The sequence below is a fragment of the Ammospiza caudacuta genome, chromosome 13, assembly GCF_027887145.1.
Source record: "Ammospiza caudacuta isolate bAmmCau1 chromosome 13, bAmmCau1.pri, whole genome shotgun sequence".
Lineage (NCBI taxonomy): Eukaryota > Metazoa > Chordata > Aves > Passeriformes > Passerellidae > Ammospiza > Ammospiza caudacuta.
Window position 1 is genome coordinate 3,353,459 of NC_080605.1, and position 21,853 is coordinate 3,375,311.

The 21,853-nt window shown below is 41.5% G+C and overlaps 1 protein-coding gene across 1 annotated transcript in view; it reads left to right on the top strand.

The window, feature by feature from the left end:
• Positions 1-21,853, top strand: part of LOC131563330 (transcription initiation factor TFIID subunit 4-like) — a 155,923-nt gene that overhangs the window by 1,805 nt on the left and 132,265 nt on the right. Inside the window, exons 2-5 of the mRNA XM_058813325.1 lie at positions 2,886-3,058; positions 18,488-18,619; positions 19,313-19,534; positions 20,763-20,885. Coding sequence (XP_058669308.1) covers positions 2,886-3,058; positions 18,488-18,619; positions 19,313-19,534; positions 20,763-20,885 — 650 coding nt within the window. The remainder of the gene's footprint in view (positions 1-2,885; positions 3,059-18,487; positions 18,620-19,312; positions 19,535-20,762; positions 20,886-21,853) is intronic.

A 21,853-nucleotide genomic window follows, 5' to 3' on the forward strand; every position in this document is an offset into this window, starting at 1 on the left:
TCTGAAATAACTGAGTTCTCCCAACTTATTTCTTGAAATACTTGATATTTATTAGCTAAGTAGAGCAGCAATGTTGTGGTGCAGTTTGCCTCTGAGTGCACATTTAGTAGTTGTGTATTTGGCTCTAGTTTATGAAAAATCCTCCAGAATCTGCTGCTCCAAACATACAAATCTTGGTGGTTTTGTGAAGACCCAACTAACCTGAGACAGATAAGTTGCTGTCCAGACTGTGTGCCCTTAGCCTTTGCCTCCCTTTGTTAATCTGCTGAAGATTGCTCCACGCAGATGATAACTGTGCATTGTAACTTTGCACACAGTTTCTGGAGTTCATTGTGTCAGTACTTTGATCTGTTACTTTCAAACAGAAGAGGGAAAACTGAAACTTGGAAACAGCCTGTTTCAGGATTTAAGAAACATTAAGGAAATAGAAAGTTTTAATTCAAATTTGTTTTATTACAAGATAGTTGGAAATCCATTAAATTTGCATAAACATGAAGATAGTATGTTCTAAAAGGAAATTATTCAGAAAATACAATGTTATTTCTGAGTTTTTAACTTGGTGGATCATTTATAATTAATCTGAAACTCCCATGTAGCAAACTTCTATATAAAACAGAAATTTAGAATCAGTTTTTGAGAAGGGGTTATTTTAGCAGATAATCCTCCTAAGTTGTGCATTTCATCTTTATGTGACTGACAGAAAGGTAAAATGAATCTCATCATTTAACTGGCTTCTTACTTGCACCAGCTGCTCAGTAACAGGAATTTGTAGTCCTCCAAACTGAATTAAAATATAATGTTAACACATGAGCATTTATTAATTTATAGTAGTAATTGTGTCTGAAATTTGATGGAGACTGTGTGGCACGTGTTTCAGTTCATTTGTCGTTTCCACTCCGTTTTTCTCTATTCAGAATCAGGTTTAGAAAATGGGAAGATAAATTAAGAACACACCTGTGAATCTGTGTAATGCAAATAGAACATGTATTTTTTAATGTGTGGAAGGCATTATCCTGTGAGGGTTTTTATATAAAGTTCACAGTCATGATCACAGCAGTGATAACCCGTTTAGCCACTTGGCATATTCGGGTGTCCAGATGGTTTAGGAATGGCATATACCAAATACATCAGCTGCTTGCAGGATTTTCTGCAACTATAAACTGTGAAGCTTGGTGCTTAAATGGCTAATGGACCTTAAAAGTTACCTTTTAGATGAGTTTTTAATGAGTTTCTCTCAACTTTCTATTTAAATTACTCTTGGCTTTGAGAGAGAGTTATTATTATGGCTTTTGGATGTGGTCCTTGCTGTAGCTCTGTATGCCTGTTACCTTAAACTTGATTTCCATGAGTCTTTAGTTTATAGTGGCAGAAATTTGCCTTCTGTTTGTGTTTGTAGCAGGAAAGGTTGGCTGGCAGCACTCTGTGAGGGCTTTTGTGTGCTGCAGTTCTCTACATGCTCATCCCACAATTGGGATTTGTTATTTCCATGTCAGACTGAAAGATTTTCTTGCTGTAGGGTTCTGAAATCTGTTATAAGAGTGTTTGAATTTCTTTATCCTCAGGGTGTTGTACAAGCTGTGTCCCTTTAGCAAGGTGTTGCAATTGGAAAGTGAACAAATAAAATTGGATGTAAGCTGTTACCTTTAGAATTGGATATACGATTTTACATTCTTCATTTTCTTTTGAAAAGTTAAAAAAGGATAAGAAGCAATTTGCACATAGAGGTAGGTTGTAGGAACAGTGTCTACTGACCCTGCTATCAGCAATTGAAAGTGACTTCATAGGTTTTTGGTTCTCTAGTAGTTGCAGACAAGATGTTTTTCTGTTTATTTGACCTGTTGTATCCTGTGTAGGTTAAATTATTAAAATGTACTCTGGAACTAACTTGGAAATTCTTTTTAATAGTCTGTCTGCAGAACTGCTTCTTAGTTCTGAGAGAACTAGGAGAAGAACATTACATACTTTGCAGTGACCTTGAATGTGTGAAACTCCAGGATCCATGGACCAACTTAGCCATTGTCTCCCTTTTTCTGACCTGCTGACTCCAAAACTTTGGGCACAGCTTGATGGCCATGGCTCTGTTGTGTGAAGGCCTCTATTTGTGAGGTGCTTTACAAGAAAAGAATCTGAAAAAACTATCATTTACTTCCAGAAAGTGTTAGAAAACACTTGCCAATTTTCTAAAGTTCTGCCCTGTGTGGTTTTGTGCTGAGCTGTGTTGGTGCTCTGGGCCTGGCAGTGCTTGCTGTTGGTGTTTAAGCCACAGGTAGTGAGTGCCTCCCAAATGGTGATGCTGGGTACCAAATGCATTCGTCTGCTGGCGCTCAGGGTTAAGTAAATCTCAGATGTTGTACACTCAAAGTGTGTCTGGGCAATATTTGCATGTTGTTTAGTAAAGCTCTTGGGTCTTTCTACAAGTCTTATTCTTTCACATATCACAAATTTTAACATTATTTGTGGTATCTGGAAGAGTAAGACTTGTAGAAAGTCTTGGTCCCTGGTATGCATGTACTCAGTTGTGTTCCCAGCAGCTGCCTTGTCCTTAGAGTTTACTTTTAAAGATTATATTTCTAATTTTGTTCTCCTGACCCTGACTAGACTGTGAGAAATCACTGTCCCCCAAACACTCCAGTGGCTGCTTTTTTCATCCCTGCTTTCCATAAACTGCAGTTATTTAAATTCCAGACTGAAATGGGTCTGCTAGTGGGGGCTCCCTTTGTTCTTGGAAATAAAATCTCGTGTTACACGGGAATCCAGAAGAGATGGACTCCAGGGAGTGCTGTGCAGTGCCACACCTGCCCTCTGCTGTGCACTCTGTGGTCAGAGGTTGTGTCTGTGCTGTCCTTGCTGTCCCTGCTGTGCCCTGACTGTTCCTTGTCCCCCAGGGATGGTGCTGGTGCGCACGGACGCGGGACAGCTCGTCATGGTGCCCCAGCAGGCCCTGGCACAGGCTCAGATGCAGGCCCAGGTGCAGACACAGGGACAGGGTCCTGCCAACATGTCACCCAGGCTTTCTGTGCCCACTACTGGCCCTGTGTTTCGCCTCTCAACAGCTCAGGTATGTCTGGCTTCATTTACCTTTGGTGCGTTATGTCTTACACATTATTACCTCATATGTTCCTGCAACTGTGCTTTCCTGCCCTTTTTGTTGTGAAAACAGGAAATACTTATTCAAATGTAGTTTATTTTATGAGGCCTAGGATTTTTTTTATTATTTAAGGAAAAAATCTGCTTTAGAGAGTCTGAGAGATGATTGGAGGCTGTAAAGCTCAGTCTTGTGTATCACTGGTTTAATAAATGTCCCTTGCTGCTCTGAATCAAAAGCACTGTGATATCCCAGCATGCTGAATCCCAGGATAGCTAATTTCACTGGACATTAGAAAAGAGAAAACCAATCACATTCTATCCAAGGATTTGCAATAAATTTAAAATAACTTTTAAAATATACTTTATTCAAAAGAAAGATTTGATTCTTCTAATTTGTTTCTGGGTTGTGATCTGTCTACACTGAAAGTTTTTCCTGTGTTGTGAGTACATTTCTCTTTTTCTAGGGTTTGATAGGATAGAGTGCTTTCCTATTTCAAAATCATCAGTGGAATGTGTTGATTTGAACTTGGAGTTAATTTATCTTCTAGGGTGGATGTGGGGTGGTTTTGTGCTGTTTGGTTTGGTTTTGGTGTTTTGTTTTGGTTTTGGGGTTTTTTGCCTTTTTAAAAAAATTTATTTGAAGGCTGCATTGGTTTAAAAGTTTGTAGAGAGACCATTTAGCCTGGGGCCATTTAGGGCTAGAACTGAGCTTTTTACTAAAATTTGGAGTCAAGCATCTTTGGATCTTGGTGCAGGGCTGCTGTGCCATAGCAATAAGAGGCAGAGTTTAAGGTAGTTTTGCCTAAGGTGTATGTTTGCAGAACAGATCAGTAATTCTGTGTGGAAAAATGAAAAACATACCTTTACAACTTTTTAGTTGTTGTAGAAGTTGCTCGAAATAAGTTCAGTTGGTATTTCCCAATATTTATAATTTCACTACTCTCCCTCTTTATGCTTTATGTATTGCACTGTACTTATAGTTAAAAGATTTTTGAATTTAATTCAAAACTGAAAGCAATAATAAACATTTCAGATGAGAAGTAAGCTGGAATAAATTTGGAGAATGGAAAATAGAAACACAAGGTAATCTATAAATCACAGAGCCAACTAGAATGTAAGTTTTAAAAGTGAGTGTGCCTAGGAAGACTGTAGCTCAGGGTCAGGAAAGACATAAATGAAAGCCTGGAAACACTTGGAAAAACTTTATGTTCTCAAAAGAGAGGCAAGTGCAGTATTGGATGAAATTTGTTAAAGAACTCTTTGCAGAAGAGGCACCATATAATGTTTAAATTTGTGGTATCTGGAAGAATAAGACTTGTAGAAACCTTCAAAGAGAAATGTGTTCCAGGAAAAGTAAACACAGAGATACGCCTGTGTTTGTTGACAGATTTTTTTTTTTACTAGTTTGATCACAACAAAATTGCAGCCAATTCCTGAATTTGTACATCTGTCTTGGGTTGTTGGGGCCTTTCTTTGCAAAGTGCAGTCACTTTGGTAATTACTACAAGCAGATGTTGTAGCAGTGGCTCCTGAGACAAGTGCATGGTGTAAGTGCAGAACAGGTGTGTGGTGGGACTGTACCAAAAATGGGATCCATATTAGTTTTAACTATTTTTCTTGTGTACTGTTAGTTTTTATGTGGCCAGTATTAATTAATAGTGAATTAAAATTCACCATGGAAGCATTCATACAGATATTAACAAATTGTTTGTAGTTTGAAGATTTCTGAGGAATAATCTTTACTGCGGGAAGGAAGTGGGCAGAAATGTAGATCCCCTGCTTGGCTCTGGGCTCAGTCTGGGTTTGGATCCCAAAGTCAGCCTCAAGATGAGGGCACAGCAAATGTAGATCATGTTGATCTCAGGCAGCTCCTCTCTGCTTGTATGGAGCAGTTAATGTTGCAGAAGGGATATAATCCCACTTGATGGATTTCTGTAATAATAAAGCTGAGAGGATTGGATGTTCAGGTGTTTGTAGCTCAGCTGGGATCTGCAGAGTTCAGGTATTAGAAAGTTGTGTTTGTTTTGTGCAGGGTTCTCCCCAGATGAATGAACCCCCTCTGCACTGTAGGTGTTCTTTGCACTGCCTGCTGCGAACACACTGGCTCAGAACACAGGAAACCAGCAAGGCCTTAGGAATCATCAATATCTTGCAAAATTCAAAAGTTGGATTATGTTAGTGTAGGAGGATTAGAATATTGATACTGTAGCTTGTCAGGATTCACCTCCTTTGAAAATCTTAGTGGTAGCTGCCCAAACTGTACTGCATCATTTCTGTATTTGTTGTAATTAACAAGGTTAAGAAATAATTAATATTACCCTTGGGAAATTTACCTTTAACTTCCGACTGTGCATTTGATCTTCAGTGTCTTATGCTTATGTTTTATATATGTTTGACCTTAGAGTGTTCTCTAAAAATTGTAGTTGACAGCCTCTTAAAACAAGATTGTAAAGATATAAATTCTAAAGGTATATCTAATCAGAACTACACGAGACTTTTATTTCATTAGGTGGATGGTTTAAAACCAGAGAGTGTTTATTGGTTTTCCAAATGAAATGTTCAATGATAAATATTATGCTAAGGTTTTAGAAATGTCAGTTATTTGTTTGAGTAGTCATTATAATTAGTTGATTCAGGGATCAAGTTCTGAAATAAAAGAAATTGTGTGTACTGAAAAATAATTTTTTCAGGGAGTTTTAATTAAGCTGTTTTCTTTCAGGATTTCTTTCTGGTGGTCAGAAAGCTGAATTCAGTGAATTAAAATTTCCAGAAGAAGTTTAAAATTAATCAAAAATAATGTGCTAGGTTTTTGTGTGTATAGAGTATGAGTGTTCAAGAGTCAGTGGTGTCCACTGTGACTGAAACAGGAAAATTCTGGTGCCATTAGCTCAAGACAGACAGAATATAAACATTAATTGCCTGGATCCTGCAAAGTGTTTTTTGGGATGAATGAGCATGTCAGGCTATGGAGTTTTAACTTTTCTTTCTAATATTAGTGGGATGGTTGGTATTTTACTGTATAGAGCTCAACTTAATTACTGTATCTTTATTCAGGTATTTTAAGATAGTTTTATTTGGATTAAAATGCAGAATGCTTACATTTGTAGAGCTTAGCATTGTATTTTAGTCACTGAGTTTGCATTTTAACTTTCTTTTACATGTGTGGAAAGTCAGCAGGGGTGGAAACTTGCAGTCTGCCTCAAGGATTCTAGGAAATAATATCTCAGGAGGAATGTATCAGAAAAAGACATGGCCTTCATACTTTATGGGTATCAGGGTTACTGGTCTGCAGATTGTCCTAATTTTTAACCTGTGTTAGGTGTCACAAGTTACCCAGCTAAGTGATTGTTTTCAGTGTCCATTTGTGAATACACTTTAAATAATGATTGTGGTGAGAAAGTCTGTTGTGAGCTATACAGCTAGATGTAAAATACAATATATTAAATGCCAAAGAAATTGTAAAAGCTGGCAACTAATTAAGAAGTGTTGAAAGTGCTAACTGGAGAGCATAAAATAGATTTGGAATTACTCTTTTTAAAACTAGAAGAAGGAGTGTCTGAAAAACTCCCAAGTGTTCATCTAAATTTGAAAGTTCTTTGGTTCTCTCCCCTTGACAACTGTGTAATTTCTCCACTCTTAAAAGAGGAGGGGAAAATAAGGCAATGTTTTAAATGTTCTGAAATACAATCAACTTGACCAATACATACAGAGCTGTTCAGATTCCAAACCCCTTCTGCAGCCTGGGTACTACAGCAGGATTTTTCTTTCCATACCCAGGGCTGTCATTTGCTCACAGGTGTTTTGGAGGGAAATGATCCAGGTTTTCCCTGAAAATTCCTCTAACTTCAGCAGCTGGGCTGGTATCCAGGTATGAAGGCCATGTCTTTTTCTGAGACATTCTTCAGAAATTATTGTTTCCTAGAATCCTTAAGGCACACTGCAAGTTTCCACCAGTGCTGACTTTCTACATGGCTAAAAGAAGGCTAAAATGCAAACTCAGTGACTCAAATACAATGCTAAGCTCTACAAATTTAAGCATTCTGCATTTTAATCCAAAAAAACTGTCTTAAACAACTGGATAAAGATACAGTGATTGAGTTGAGCTCTATACAGTAAAATACTCTGGGAGCAATGGGAGCTGCCGAGACAAGGAAGGTGTAGTGTGTGTCCTGAGGAATTGATGTGAGGGCTGAAGTAAAGGCTTTCCTTAAGGACAGTGGCTCTGTCCTTGCCTGTTCTGGTGTTGAAGGTTCAGAAGTTAAATATTTGTATATAATAGTACTTACCCCGTGGGGAATGGATAGAGCCACCCCTCTTCCCTTCCCAAGTTTAAAAGAAGGTGAGTTTGGATTGCAGTGCCAAAGACAAGAGTTCAGAAAGACTGGGATCCAGAACTCCTGTTGCTCTCACCTTGCTGTGTCCTGTGGGTGTGCAGGGGGTTCAGTCCTGCCATGATGAATGCTTCAGCTGGGCACTCAAGGCACACGATGGAGTGGCACAGCACACTTAAATCTGATGTTGCTCATTCTTTGATTGCTTGGATTTGCTAATTAAGGTGTGTGACTTCTGCTGTTTATAGTACCCGTGTGTTGTGTTTTGCAGCTTTCAGGAGTAGAGGCAGATGTAGAGCTTGGGTACACTTTTGTGTTAGATTCTTGAGAGAAGAGAGGCAAATCCATTCTGAAAGGAAGACTTGGATAATCTTTCATTAGACATTTAATTATGCTCCTCCTAATTGCTGCTGTGTAAAGCATGGATAAAATCTGATTGTTCCCATTCTTAGTGGGATTCTGGAAAACTGGCAGGTGCGATAAGCACAGGCCTTGTGGGGAGGGTCTCAGCTGGGTCAGTGTGAGCTGAGCTGGGAGCTGCTGGGGTTGGACACGTGTCCCAGGAGGGAGGATGGATGGATGGATGGATGGATGGATGGATGGATGGATGGATGGATGGATGGATGGATGGATGGATGGAGCCTTGTGGGGAGGGTCTCAGCTGGGTCAGTGTGAGCTGAGCTGGGAGCTGCTGGGGTTGGACACGTGTCCCAGGATGGATGGATGGATGGAGCCTTGTGGGGAGGGTCTCAGCTGGGTCAGTGTGAGGCTGAGCTGGTAGATGCTGGGGTTGGACACATGTTCCAGGGGGATGGATGGATGGACGGATGGAGAATGGACGGGCGGGACGGACAGAGGATGGATGGACGGATGGAGGATGGATGGATGGATGGATGGATGGATGAGGGATGGGTGGACTGAGGGATGGATGGATGGATGGACAGACGGACGGATGGATGGAGGGTGGGTGGGTGGGTGTCTGCAGCACACTCAGCCCAGAGGAGCACTGAAACACATCCAGGGAAGCAGAGCCTGACAGTAACAGCACTGCAGACAGCAGTTACTGAGAGATATATTCAATATTTTAATGATCTTTTCCATTTGCAGCGTTCCTGGTTTCTTTAAAATATTCAAGAAAAACATGAGTATGTGCAATTGTACCAAATAACAGTTTTAATTTAATTCAAACTATGAGATTGCATAGGATTGTAATGGGAATGTTAATGGTTGGACTCAGTGACCTTTGAGACCTTTTCCAACCTAAATGAATCTACAATTCTGTGGTATTAACTATTCTTAGCTGCAGTTTTTCTCCAGTGTTTTGTTTTGTTTAGAGAAAAATTGCAAAATACTCAGGTATATTAAAAGTATTTTTCATATCAGTGCAGTTACAAGAGGCTTGTGTGGTTTTTTTAATAGGTATCTCAGGGTTTACATGGAAATAGTTGGTCTTCCCTGAGTATTATAATAATCTTTGGATGCATTAAAAAGCGCAAGTTTGTTGTACTGTGAAAGTGATAATGTGCATCTTTTGAAAAACATGATTTGGATACTTTTGACTTAGCTGTGCATGATTTTAATGTAACTATTTTTTCTTTGTGATTTTAGTTTCCTTTTACATTTTGGTTGACATTAATTTTAGTTGAATATTAATACATTTTTAATGTTGCCAAAATTTAATCAGCTTTAAAATATTAGCTAAGGTACCGGATTTTTAGGAAACAAGTCATAATTAGTTGGAACTTAAACTGATCTTAGAAGAATTCTGCTCTGGATTCTTCTATTATGAGCAGCTCAAACAGTGTGTTTGCTTGCTCTTCTGTATTCTTCAGAGATAATAAATAAATAAATTCAGAAATCTTCTAAAACTGGTTATTAGATTGCATTACATTTTTACCTCCATATCTTGTTTTGAATTCTAGACTTATGAAATTGTGAAAAATAGGGAGGTGCTGCCATCTAGTTTTCCTTTGCTGTGTTTCTTTTGTTTATCTGCATTTTTCATTTGTACACTTCATGGCTTTTCATGCCTTTGATGCGTTTTTTTACTGGCTTTCATTATCTTAATACCCAGGTGAGCTTACATTATAACCAAATAGCAAAAAAAGTTGCTTATTTCAAATTATTTTTTATTGCAGTTATTTTATGTTAGTGACAAAGTGCTGCTGTAAACTAAGAGTATAAAGTGAATATCATATAGGAAAGACCAATGTTAGCATGGCCCATAGTATTTTATTTTGGAATATCTGTTACTGGAATTTCAGAGCAGGTGAAAGAGTGTATATTGGAATTTTCATGGGACTGCTGCTGAAAATGGATTTGGCTTCAGAGTTTATGAATGATTTTGTTTCAAGTTTGATTCAAAATGTGTTTTCCATTACGAAAATTTTTTGTACATTTTAGTGGTCAGAGAAGGCAGTTATGTGTAAAGTTTGTTTGTTTAGTATTTTGTTTTCGTTGTCTAAACAGCCTGATATATTTTTTTTTTTTAATGACAGTTTTTTTAGCTTTCTTTTTTCTTGCTTTAGGCCTTTTTCTAACTTCTACTCTTTAAATTGGAATTTTATATAATGAACTTCACTGTTTTGTTTTCTGTGTTTTGATACTCACTTCTTGTTTAATTTCGCTTTGCCATCTGTTTTTAAAATGAGGAAAACAAAGTTTTTTGAGGGTGTGCCAGGCCCTGCATCCCCTGCTCTGGCTGTGCCTTGTTTTTGCTGTGGAGCACACTGTGAGCAGCAGCTCAGGCTGTGCCTCCCTTTGGTGCTGAGGGCACTCTGAGCCTGCTCATGGCTCCCAAGCTGCTGTCCTTGCTAAATCAGAGCCTTGCAAATCTGAGGTTGGTCTGGTCAAAACACTCACACCTGGGTTTTCAGCACTGGTTATATTTTTATGGCAACTTCGGTAATTTTTTTCTCACTTATTATTATTGACTCTTGTTTTTCTTTCTGTTTTCACATTCTTTCTGCTTTTCCAACAAATGCTTGTTTTATTCTTTGCAGAAATTTTAAGCAGATAGATAAATCTTTGTAGTTGCTAAGGTGCACTGCCATTGTCATCAGATAAACTATTCCATGCTATTTCTTTTGTATTGATGGTTTTTGGGCTTCTTTCAGTGTTCTGGAGAATACATTTGTGGTGGTAGGGCAGGTCAGAGAGAGTAAGAAATGTGTGGTCCTTACTGTGCTTTAACTATGAAACTGTTTTCCTTCTCTTCCTTCACAATGAGTGATTCTTTTCTGTATTAAGCAGACAGTTGATTTTCAGTACTGAAAATTGATATTGTTTACATTTTTAGCATTGACACAGCTCTAAAATTTAGAGAACACTCAAATGTTAGTGAGGCTGTAAATTAAACATGCAAAGAGTGTAAGGCTGTAGATTTAAACATTCAAAGATGAGCAAGTGCTCTAAAGGAGGTTCCTGAGCACTGTCACAGTGGCTGCCATGTGTATGTGCATGACCACATACTACTGTTATTTTTAATTTCTACAGTATGTAGGCTGGACAGGCCTAATTAATGAAGATTTATATAACATTTTTTCCTCTGTGCAGTGGGTTGCTTCAGGCTTCCTTGTTGCCCCCCTCTGCAGTGGGAATTAATAACCAAGCAGGTTTTTTTTGTGAATCTTATCCCTGTAACAACTTTCTCAACAGTGCAGTTAAGGGGATTACTACCCTCCTTTTGTAAGTAGGAAATGGAGCCTAATTGTCTCTATTTTAAATATGGAATGAGAAATGCTGGTTAATTTATTGTGTTCAGTTGCAGCCATGACCACTCTGGGTCACAAACTCCACGTTTCGAGTTGGGCACTCATAAAAACATTAATTTAATACATAAGAGTATTGATTACAATGGATTATCTGTATTTACAGGCAGCACTAAGAACTAGAGGCAGCAGTAGAATCCAGCTGAAGTGACAAAATGCAGCTGGTTTTTATTCACCAGATATTTTGGATGAACCCTAGTGATTGTAGGAGGACCAGCCACTTCACCTGAGCAGAGAAAGTGCTTTGATGAGTATTTAGAAGTTTCTGAGGTTCTGGACTTAGAACCCCTGGTTTCTGATGGTTTTCTCTGGTGGCCCCAGGCTCCTCTGCCTGTTCTGTGTAATTGTTGCCAGTGTTTTCCTGCCCTGTTATCCCAAAGGGACACTGTGCACATGGGGAACAGAGCAGCATCTCCCTGCTTTGGGTTCTGATGCTCCACTCAGTGACGCTGTGGTGGCAGTGAAGGTTCTCCCTCTGCTGTTAGAGAAGCTGCTTCCAGTAATTTTCTGTACTGTGCAAATATTAGGCTTTTAAAAGGGTAATACTTTGGGTCAGTTTTTCTGTATTTTTGCTAGGCTGAGAAAAAATCAAATCTGATAAAAAATTTCTCTGCATCTGACATTGAAGTGGTTGCTCATGTGAACTGGAGCCAGAGGAACTGAGAGGCAGCCAGTCAGCTTGGGGAGCTTCCCCATGAGCTCTTGAGAAGTTTCAGTCTCAGGAAGCAGAGTTTGCTGATGGGGAACATTTAATGCATTAATAGCAGTTCAGGCCACAGCCATGCCTGGAGGAAAGGTTGGATGAGTTAATTACTGAAAAATTATGTGGTGATTGACCCTGGCTGGACACCAGGTGCCCACCAGAGGCTCTCCATCCCTGCCCTCCTCAGCTGGACAAGGAGAGAAAATGTAAGGAAAGTTTTGGGAGTCAGGATTGAGATCCCTCACCAGTTACTGACACAGCAAAACAAGCTGGACTGAGGGAATTAATTCATTACCAATCAAATCAGAGCTGGATAATGAGAAATAAAAACTAAATCTTAAACCAGCTTCTCCTCAGCCCTCCTTTCTCCCTGGGTTTAACTTTACTCCCAGCTTTCTCCACTCTGCCCTGAGTGGTGCAGGGGGATGGGGAATGGGGGCTGTGCTCAGCTCGTCCCAGGCTGTCTCTGCTGCTCCTCCCTCCTCGGGGAAGGGCTCCTCACATCTTCCTGTGCTGCAGTGTGGGGTCCCTCCCACAGGGGACAGTGAGCTCCTTGAGCTTCTGCAGCCTGAGAGCTTCCATGGGCTGCATCCTTCAGGAGCTGCTCCAGCCCAGCTCTCCTGTGGGCTCACAGCTCCTGCCAGCAGAGCTGTTCCAGCTTGGGCTCCTCTCCCCACAGGTGCTGCCAGGAGCTGCTCCAGTGTGGGGTTCCCGGGGTCAGAGCCTCCTGCAGGCACCCCCTGCTCCTGCATGGGGCCTGCAGGGAGATCTGTGATCCATGGGGTGCCCAGAGCTGCAGGGGATGATCTCTGCTCCATGCTGCTCTGCAGGGGATGATCTCTGCTCCATGCTGTTCCCCAGGGCTGCAGGGGATGATCTGTGCTCCATGCTGCTCTGCAGGGGATGATCTCTGCTCCATGCTGTTCCCCAGGGCTGCAGGGGATGATCTCTGCTCCATGGTGTTCTGCAGGGGATGATCTCTGCTCCATGCTGTTCCCCAGGGCTCCAGGAGATGATCTCAGGTCCCTGCTGAGCCCAGGGCTGGGGGTCTCAGCTGCCTCTCCCTGGCTGCCCTCGGGCTCGGGGGTCTCAGCTCCAGCCCTGGAGCAGCTCCTGCCCCTCCTGCCCTGCCCTGGGCTCTGCAGAGCTGCTCCTCTCACACACCCTCCCTGCTCTCACCAGCTGCAGCTCCAGGGCATTTCCTCCCCCTTCCCAAGTGTCCCCAGAGGTGCTGCTGCTGTCCCTGAGGGGCCCAGCCTGGGCCAGGGCCGGGTCTGTCCTGGAGCCTCTGGAATTGGCTCTGCTGGACACAGGGGAAGCTTCTGGCAGCTTCTCACAGAGCCCCCCAGCACCTGAACCTGGCCGTGCCAGCCCAGTGCAAGTGAACTCCCAGATTTCTCCTTTAGCTTGTGCTTCTGCCAGTGTCTGTGATCCCACTTCAGTTTCTTTGTTAGATGGTGCCCTTGATTGAGGCATCTCAGATGGCATCTTAGCATGGGTTGTTTGGTTTATAAGTCTTCTAGATTAATGATTAGAAATAAAATTGAATTTCATTTCAGATTTTGCAAATTTAAATCTAAACTTAAAGATCTAATGAAAATTGAGTTTTGCATTAGAGTGAAGCCATGTATTGGAAGATGTAGAGAGGTGTCACAGTCTGTATTGTGGAAAACTTGGCCTTTGTGTTAGTGTCTTCAAATGTTATTGGGGTATTTTCTTCTTTTTGGTTGATAGAGGCCAAGTTTATTGACAGAAATGATCATGAAAAAATGTATGGAACTTGTCAACAGTGAGCTCTAGCTCAGAGCCTGTGCTGCTGGTACCTGCAGGGTTGGTCAGTAGGTGGTTCTACAGTACAAAATACAAGTTTTGCTCTCAGGGATTTGCATACTAACCTCTGACAGTTTGAATATGCAATGCAATCTCTAAAATTGGTACAGTTCTGCCTTGGCAGTGACAAGTAATCCTTGGTTATTTTGATTGTTTCCTCCATATTCAAGTGACTTGCTTTTTCAAATGCAGCCCTGTGTATTCCTTGAAGTACAGAGAAGCTTGTTTGTGCACAGCAGGTACAGTGGATTCTCTCCCAAGCTTTGCCTCCCTATTCATGTGCCCAGAGCTCTGGGGAGAAGGAAAGTGGAGATGTTGTCTAAGCAGTGAATTTTTAGGACACAGAGTTGCACAGTTCCAGTGTGCTCTGACAGCCTAAGTGGAAGTGACTTGTTGCATCCTGAAATCAGTGTTACTTGTGTTACCTGTGTGACTTGGGCAGGCAGAACGAGCCTTGGGACCCCCTCATATCCAGGCTGTCCCTCCTGGAATCCTCCTTTCCCCTTTCCCTGAGCTGTGTGCACAGAGCCAGCTCTGTCTGTGTACAGCTCTCCCAAGCTTTGCCTCCCTGTTCATGTGTCCAGGGGAGAAGGAAAGTAGAGATGTCTTAAGGAGTGAATTTATAGGACAATTCCCATGTGCTCTGACAGCCTAAGTGGAAGTGACTTGTTGTACCCTGAAATCAGAGTGTTGCTTGTGTTACCTGGTCGGGCAGAACAAACCTTGGGGCTGTCCCTCCTGGATCCTCCTTTCCCCTTTCCCTGAGCTGTGTGCACAGAGCCAGCTCAGGTCTGTGTGGAGGTGCAGCTCGCCCAAGCTTTGCCTCCCTATTCATGTGCCCAGAGCTCTGAGGAGAAGGAAAGTGGAGATGTTGTCTAAGGAGGGAATTTATAGGACACAGAGTTGCACAATTCACAGAATCACAGAAGTTCAAGACTGGAAGAGACCTATAAGATCATCAAGTCCAGCCGATGTTCTAACTGTTCAACTAGATCATGGGAGCAAGTGCCACATCCAGTCTTTTTTTGAATTCTTCAAGGGATGATGCCTCTACCACCTCACTGGGTAAATGATTCCAGTATCTGACCACTCTTTCTGTGAAATATTTCCTTCTTACTTCTAACTTACATCTCGCTTGACGCAGCTTGAGACTGTGTCCTCTTGTTCTATCCGTTGTCGCCTGGAGAAAGAGGCCGACCCCCAGCTCACTACAGCCACCCTTCAGGAAGTTGTAGAGAGTGATGAGGTCGCCCCTTAGTCTCCTTTTCTCCAGGCTAAACAACCCCAGCTCCCTCAGTCGCTCTTCGTATGGCTTGTGCTCCAAGCCCCTTATTAGTCTCGTTGCTCTCCTCTGGACACACTCAAGTAACTCGATGTCCCTCCTAAAATGAGGGGCCCAGAACTGGATACAGTACTCCAAGTGAGGCCTCACCAGTGCCGAGTACAGGGGAAGAATGACCTCTCTGCTCCTGCTGGCCACACCGTTCCTGATACTGGCCAGGATGCCAGTGGCCCTCTTGGCTACCTGGGCACACTGCTGGCTCATATTCAATCGACTGTCAACCAGCACCCCCAGGTCCCTTTCCACCTGGGCACTATCCAGCCACTCCATCCCCAGCTTGTATCGGTACAGGGGGTTATTATGGCCGAAGTGCAATACTCGGCACTTGGACTTATTGAAGTTCATCCCGTTTGATTCTGCCCATGCGTCCAACCGTTCCAAATCTCTCTGCAGAGCCCTACACCCCTCTAGCAGATCTACACTCTTTCCCAATTTAGTGTCATCAGCGAATTTACTAATAAAAGACTCTAAGCCCTCATCCATATCGTCAATAAAAATATTGAACAGAACTGGCCCCAACACAGACCCCTGAGGGACACCACTGGTGACTGGTCGCCAGCTGGATGTGACACCATTCACCACCACTCTCTGGGCCCGGCCATCCAGCCAGTTCTGAACCCAGTGTGCTCTGACAGCCTAAATGGAAGTGACTTGTTGCACCCTGAAATCAGAGTGTTACCTGTGTTACCTGGTCAGGCAGAACAAACCTTGGGACACCCCCTTCCTCCCAGGCTGTCCCCCCTGGAATCCTCCTCTCCCTTTCCCTGAGCTGTGAGGACAGAGCCAGCTCAGCCTGGGTGCAGATGCAGCTCCAGTGTCCCCTGGCAGCAGCAGCAGCAGCTCGTTCTGTGACTGCTCATTCATGGTCTGCCTTCCTGCCTGGCAGTGTCTGAGCACAGGGCAAAAGTTTCCTCAGTGTTACTTCTGTTTATCTAGGGAATGTAAAAACATCTGATTTATCTAATAAAAAATAATAAAAAAATGTATTTCTTTCTAACTCTTTTGGTAATTTCAGAATTTATAGCGTCCTACCAAACCTCAGCAGCTTTTCCTCAAGGAACACCCATGAATTCTTTTAGATTCTTCCAGGAGGAACTTGACACACTGGGTTGTGATTTTTTGTTGAAATAATGTTGATAATTTTTGTTTTCTCTTTGACATATTTCTTATGAGATGTGTTTACAAGTTCCCTTTATGGAAAACACATCTTTTTCTTTCTAAATAACTTTTATCAATTCTTGAACCATTCATGTTGGGAATCCTTTGAGTGTCTTCTGGCAGCTTGTAGCTGTCACTTGAAGATCATTTCCATGGTATTTAAGGATTTCTCCAGGCTAGTTCCTTGTTATGTTTCTCATCCCTTCATTTCAGACTTACCTTTTTAACCCTTCTAAATTTTGGAACCATGTTAATAAAACATTGCATTGCTTTGTCTGCAGTTCTCTGGTGGTGAGGGATTTCTTCCTATCCAGCACTTTAGTAGATTTTACTGCCATTTTCTATTAAAGGCTTTTGTCACTATTGATTTTTAAAACCAAGGGTGAATTTAGTTTCCAAGTTTCACAGTTTGCTGCTGAGGTTTGGCACGTGGGAATACATTCTTAGTTGGGCATTATAATGGTGAAAATTTATATTATAATTATGTGCAGTTTTATTTTCAAGTATGCTCCTGTGATGAAAAATGGGCATTTATTAGCTGAGAAAAATTCTCTACCCTGCAGTCTCACTCTGTATTTGTGGATTTCTGGCTGCAGCTCTTGCCTGGAAGCTGATAGCTGCCAGAAGTGCCCCTGGTTATCTGCTTTTTTCCTAAATCCTCACTTCTGGAAGCCCAGACTGATAAGGGTGCAGATATCACAGGCAAGCTATGTTCTTAGGCTGGAAATTGATTATAAGCAAGTGAATTAGATACACAATATTTATATTTCAAATGCAGCACTCATTTAGTAGATATAATTTCATTCAACCAGAATTTTAAAATACTTGGTCATTTTTATGATGAAGAAAAGAGGTGTAGGGTGTTTAAAACAGGAGAAGCTTTATGTGGTCTTTCTTACAAAAAAACAGATAATTCTGCCTCTTCATGATGATGCTGTTTATTGTCTCTGGGCTATCTCAGGATGGAAGACATCCCTAGTCAAGATTTTAAAAATCTTGAAAGCTATACAAACAAAAAAAGGGGTTTGTTCAGATGTCAGGTAGATTTATTTGATTTGTTTTCTTTCCTCCTTTTTTCCCCCAAGTACAGAAGATTGATATCCAGTAGATGATGTTGCTGGACTGATTTGTAAGGAATCCTTGGGGCTTTGAATGCCTGCCTGGGCTTCTGCTCCTTTTGGAGATATTTTAGAGTACACTAGATATTCTTTGGAGAAGTATTTAATAGACAATGTAAGAATCTAAAATAAGCAGTTGTTTATAAAATATGAATTTTAGAGACATATGAATTAAAATTTAAATCAAGGAAAACTAGTTTTATCTTGTGAGAATCAGTGTCAGCCATGATTTATTATTCTATCCACTTAGAAAAACTGTCTTTTTCAAGTGTGTGAATGCAAATCTTAATAAATGCAAGTTATAAGACACCAGTGTGGCCTCCATTTTTAGTAATGTGTGGTTCTCATTTTGTCATAATTGCCATGTTGTGGGATGCATTTTGTTTATAATGGTATTTACCTTCCTGCAGAATTAGGTAACTTCTCTGGAGACTATTTTTAATTCCTAAATCTTGTCCTTTTGTAGGATGGCAAGAGATTTCAGTCTTGCAATGAAAATAAATCACAAAATAAGTAATATGATTGCTAAAAAACATAAATTTTCTGAGCTATAGAATGTACCACTGACTGAAAGGCTGTAGGTCAGTCATTTTCCTTTGTCTGCTCTTCATGTTGCAGTTGCTGTCTGGGTACAGAGTCTGTGTTCTATGACAAAAGCTCTCCCAGTGTTTAGGTTTTGTTTCTCTGCAAGCTAATTTCTATATAATCCAATCTGAAATTATTGTAAAAAAATTTAGAAAGCAGAAAAATATTCTGTCCATATTAATTCCATAAATAAAAAGCACTACAACAGGCCCATAAATACCAAGAAGACCAGTATGTGTTACTGGCAATGATAAACTCAAATATTGATGAACACCAACATGTAAATATTACAACTGAATTAATGCATCAGTGTTTTTGCAGGTCACATTTGTTTTTTCTAATCTTTTCCATATAGCTGTATGAGTAATAGCTTTCAGGAGAAGTACTGCAAAGCTGTCATTGAACATTGAGAAAGCTGATTTTCCAGTATTTGTGAATATACATATAAAAGCACATTACTAGTTTTGATTTTTTTTCTTAGTATTAATAATAATTATTAAAAAGCCTTGGAGATCAAGCTGCTAAGGAGAAAAAAAGTAAAATACTTGTTTTTTCTTTCTCAGCAGCCAACGTCCGTGGGCACCTCCAGTGTCCGCCTGGGGCTCCCTGTGCAAGCCAAGGTGGTGCCATCGACAGCAGCGCCCGCCAGCGCCACAGCCACGCTGCCAGGAGGGGCTGTGCTGTCCCACACCACGGTCAGGGCCTGCTGGGGACACTGCCAGGGCTGGGGACACACTGCCAGGGCTGGGGACACTGTGCTGGGGACACGCTGCCCATGCTGGGGACACGCTGCCCATGCTGGGGACGCTGTGCTGGGAACACGCTGCCTATGCTGGGGACACTGTGCCCTTGCTGGGGACTCACTGCCTGTGCTGGGGACACTGTGCCCCTGTTGGGGGACACACTGCCCGTGCTGGGGACACACACTGCCCATGCTGGGGGACACTGTGCTCGTGTGCTGGGGACAGACACTGCCCGTGTTGGGCGACACACACGACACACACTGCCCATGCTGGGGGACACACACTGCCCGTGCTGGGGGCACTGCCTGTGCTGGGGCTCTGGGCATGAGGGGACATTCAGGGTGGATGTATGGAGGAGTTGTCCCTGGGAGGGTGGGGAGGCTCAGAGCAGCTGTGGCTGGGGCTCTGGGCACGATGGGACATTCATGGAGGAGTTGTCCCTGGGAGGGTGGGAGGCTCAGAGCAGCTGTGGCTGCCCCAGGATCCCTGGCAGTGCCCAAGTTCAGGTTGGGATGGGGCTTGCAGCAACATGGGGTAGTGGAAATGGATGAGCTTTAAGTTCCTTTCCAACTCAAACCATTCTATGGTTTTTGTATTTTTTTGAAAGTGAAGATTAATTTTTTTTTAAATATAAAATATTTTTAGGTAACAGTAGCTACGACAAGCGCTCCCAATCTGTTCAAGACGACAGTGGCAGGTGGAGCTGCAGCCTCCCAGCAGCCTGCAGTGCTCAGCAGTGCCCAGAGCCAGGGCTCAGGGTCAGGGCAGCCACGGCTGCCACTGCCCCCTCCCACAGCAGCACAGGTGCCAGCACAGCCCCTGGTCATCCCCAGCTCCCCTGTGCCTGGCACCACCGTGGTGTCACAGGTAAATGTGGGAATAGTGTTTTCTTAGTGCTTTAGGAACTCCTCGGGTGTGTTCAGAAGCTGGAAGAGCTTTATCTTCAGGCAAGCATGTATCCCCTGATGGGACAAATACTTGGCAAACAGGAAAACCTGTGACGGTGTTCACAGGGGTCCCAGGATGAGGGAAGAGATGAGGATTTGACTCCATGTTTCAGAAGGCTTGATTTATTATTTTATCATATATATTACATTAAAACTATACTAAAAGAATAGAAGAAAAAGTTTCATCAGAAGGCTAGCTAAGAATAGAAAGAGTGATGACAAAGGTTTGTGGCTCGGGCCCTGTGTCCAAGCCAGCTGACTGTGATTGGCCATTAATTAGAAACAACCACATGAGACCAATCCCAGATGCACCTGTTGCATTCCACAGCAGCAGATAATCATTGTTTACATTTTGTTCCTGAGGCCTCCCAGCTTCTCAGGAGGAAAAATCCTAAGGAAAGGATTTTTCATGAAAAGATGTCTGCGACAAAAACCCTTGCCTGGTTTCAGCCACATGGGATAGGAATGCTGAGAGGGAGGAAGAACACTTGTGGTCATCTCTCCCCACCTGCCATGTCTGTGGCACTGGTGAAAGAACAGCTCTGTTCCTGCAGCCAGAACAGTCAGGCCTTCAGTCTATGGATTGTCCTCTTGCTGGGCCTCAAAACTGTGGTTACACTGAATGTGATGTTTCTGTTTCTTGGAGCAATTACACCATATAAAATAATGGCTTGTTTTACTACTAATGAAAAAAAAGATTAGATAGGATGATGTTTGAAGAGTTATTTCTAATTTGATTTTACTGCTGTAGCTACTTTGTACAAAAACATGCTGAATCAATAATTTAACAAATTAAGATAGCTTGGGGGACGTTTGTACCTTGTCTGTTGGGCATCTCAAAGGAGAATTCATCTCCAGCAAATTGTTGTGTTACTTCTCATGTTTAAGGTTATTTGTACCAAAGCAGACTGTAAAATATAAAATATATTTCTTTCATTGATTTTTTGTTGTTATTTGTGAGCTATAATGTTCAGTTACCTAAAGAAAAGAAAATCTCAGGTAACAAGCAGTAATAGCAAAACATATTTCATATATGGCCTGAATTAGAAAAGTTTAATCACTTTCCTTATTTGTAGTGGTAAGAGCATGCATTGATTGTAATGAAAAAATAGCATGAAACTAATACTTGTTTTCTTTGGTTTTTGCAGGAAATGCAAGAGAATGTGAAAAAATGTAAAAACTTTTTAGCTACCCTTATAAAACTTGCTTCTCATAATTCACCATCTCCTGAAACGTCCCGCAATGTGAAAGCTCTGGTTCAAGATTTGTTGGTAAATATTTAGTTACCATTTATTTTGTCAGTTTTCTATTAAACTTATTTATGGATGCTGAAAACTATTGCTTTGATCTTAACAATTCTTCTGGCTGTAATGAAAGAGGTTGGGCTTCATCAAAATGCAATATTCTATATGTTATATAAATTTAAAAAGTCTGTTAAAGGCAGACTTTCTTTTGGTTTTTTAAAGGGGAAATGCAGCAAAGTATTTAGTAGGCAGTTGTCAAAGCCATTCTTGTTTTGATGAGTAATACTTTGGTTTTAACTTGAGGATTTGTTATTCTAAATATGGGATCCCCCTAATCCCCCTAAAATCTGGGATTTTTCCTTGAGGATTCATTTTTTACTCCAAACCCTGTTCTTGTCTGAAACAAGAAGCTCTTAATTTTTGAAGCACAGACCAACTGTAGATACAATCCCTTCACAACATGGGTTAGAGTTTCTAGGACTGAAGGAGCAGTATTTTCCTGATTTTCAGCTGTTCTGCAGACAGGAGCCTGGGTGGCACAGGGGTTTCCAGAGGCAAAGCTGTGTTAGAGGGCTCTGGCCAGAAAAAAGCTGCACTGGCTGCAGCCTCCAGTGCAACAGTGAATTGTATAAATGGGCTGCAGACAGAGCTGGGAAAGAGTCAAGCTGCTTAAAAGAAATGTAATATAGTCTGTGAAAAACTTGGATTTAAAAGTAGTTGCTATACATTTCTTTGATTTCATTGCCAGAGAAATCTGTGTATTTTAGACAAGCCTAAGGCTGTTTTCAAGTGTGAGCTGTTCAACAATCATATTCAATTATTCCAGTAAAAACTTGTTTCAACTTTTACCAATTTGAAAAGACTAAATAAATAAAGGTAACTTCTTATAGTATTTTAAACAAAGTACCAACAAACATAAATAATAAATATATTTATTGAAGCTTGGTTTGGTTTGATTTTTCTCTTGTTCTGTATCAGTCAGGAAGGCTAATTAA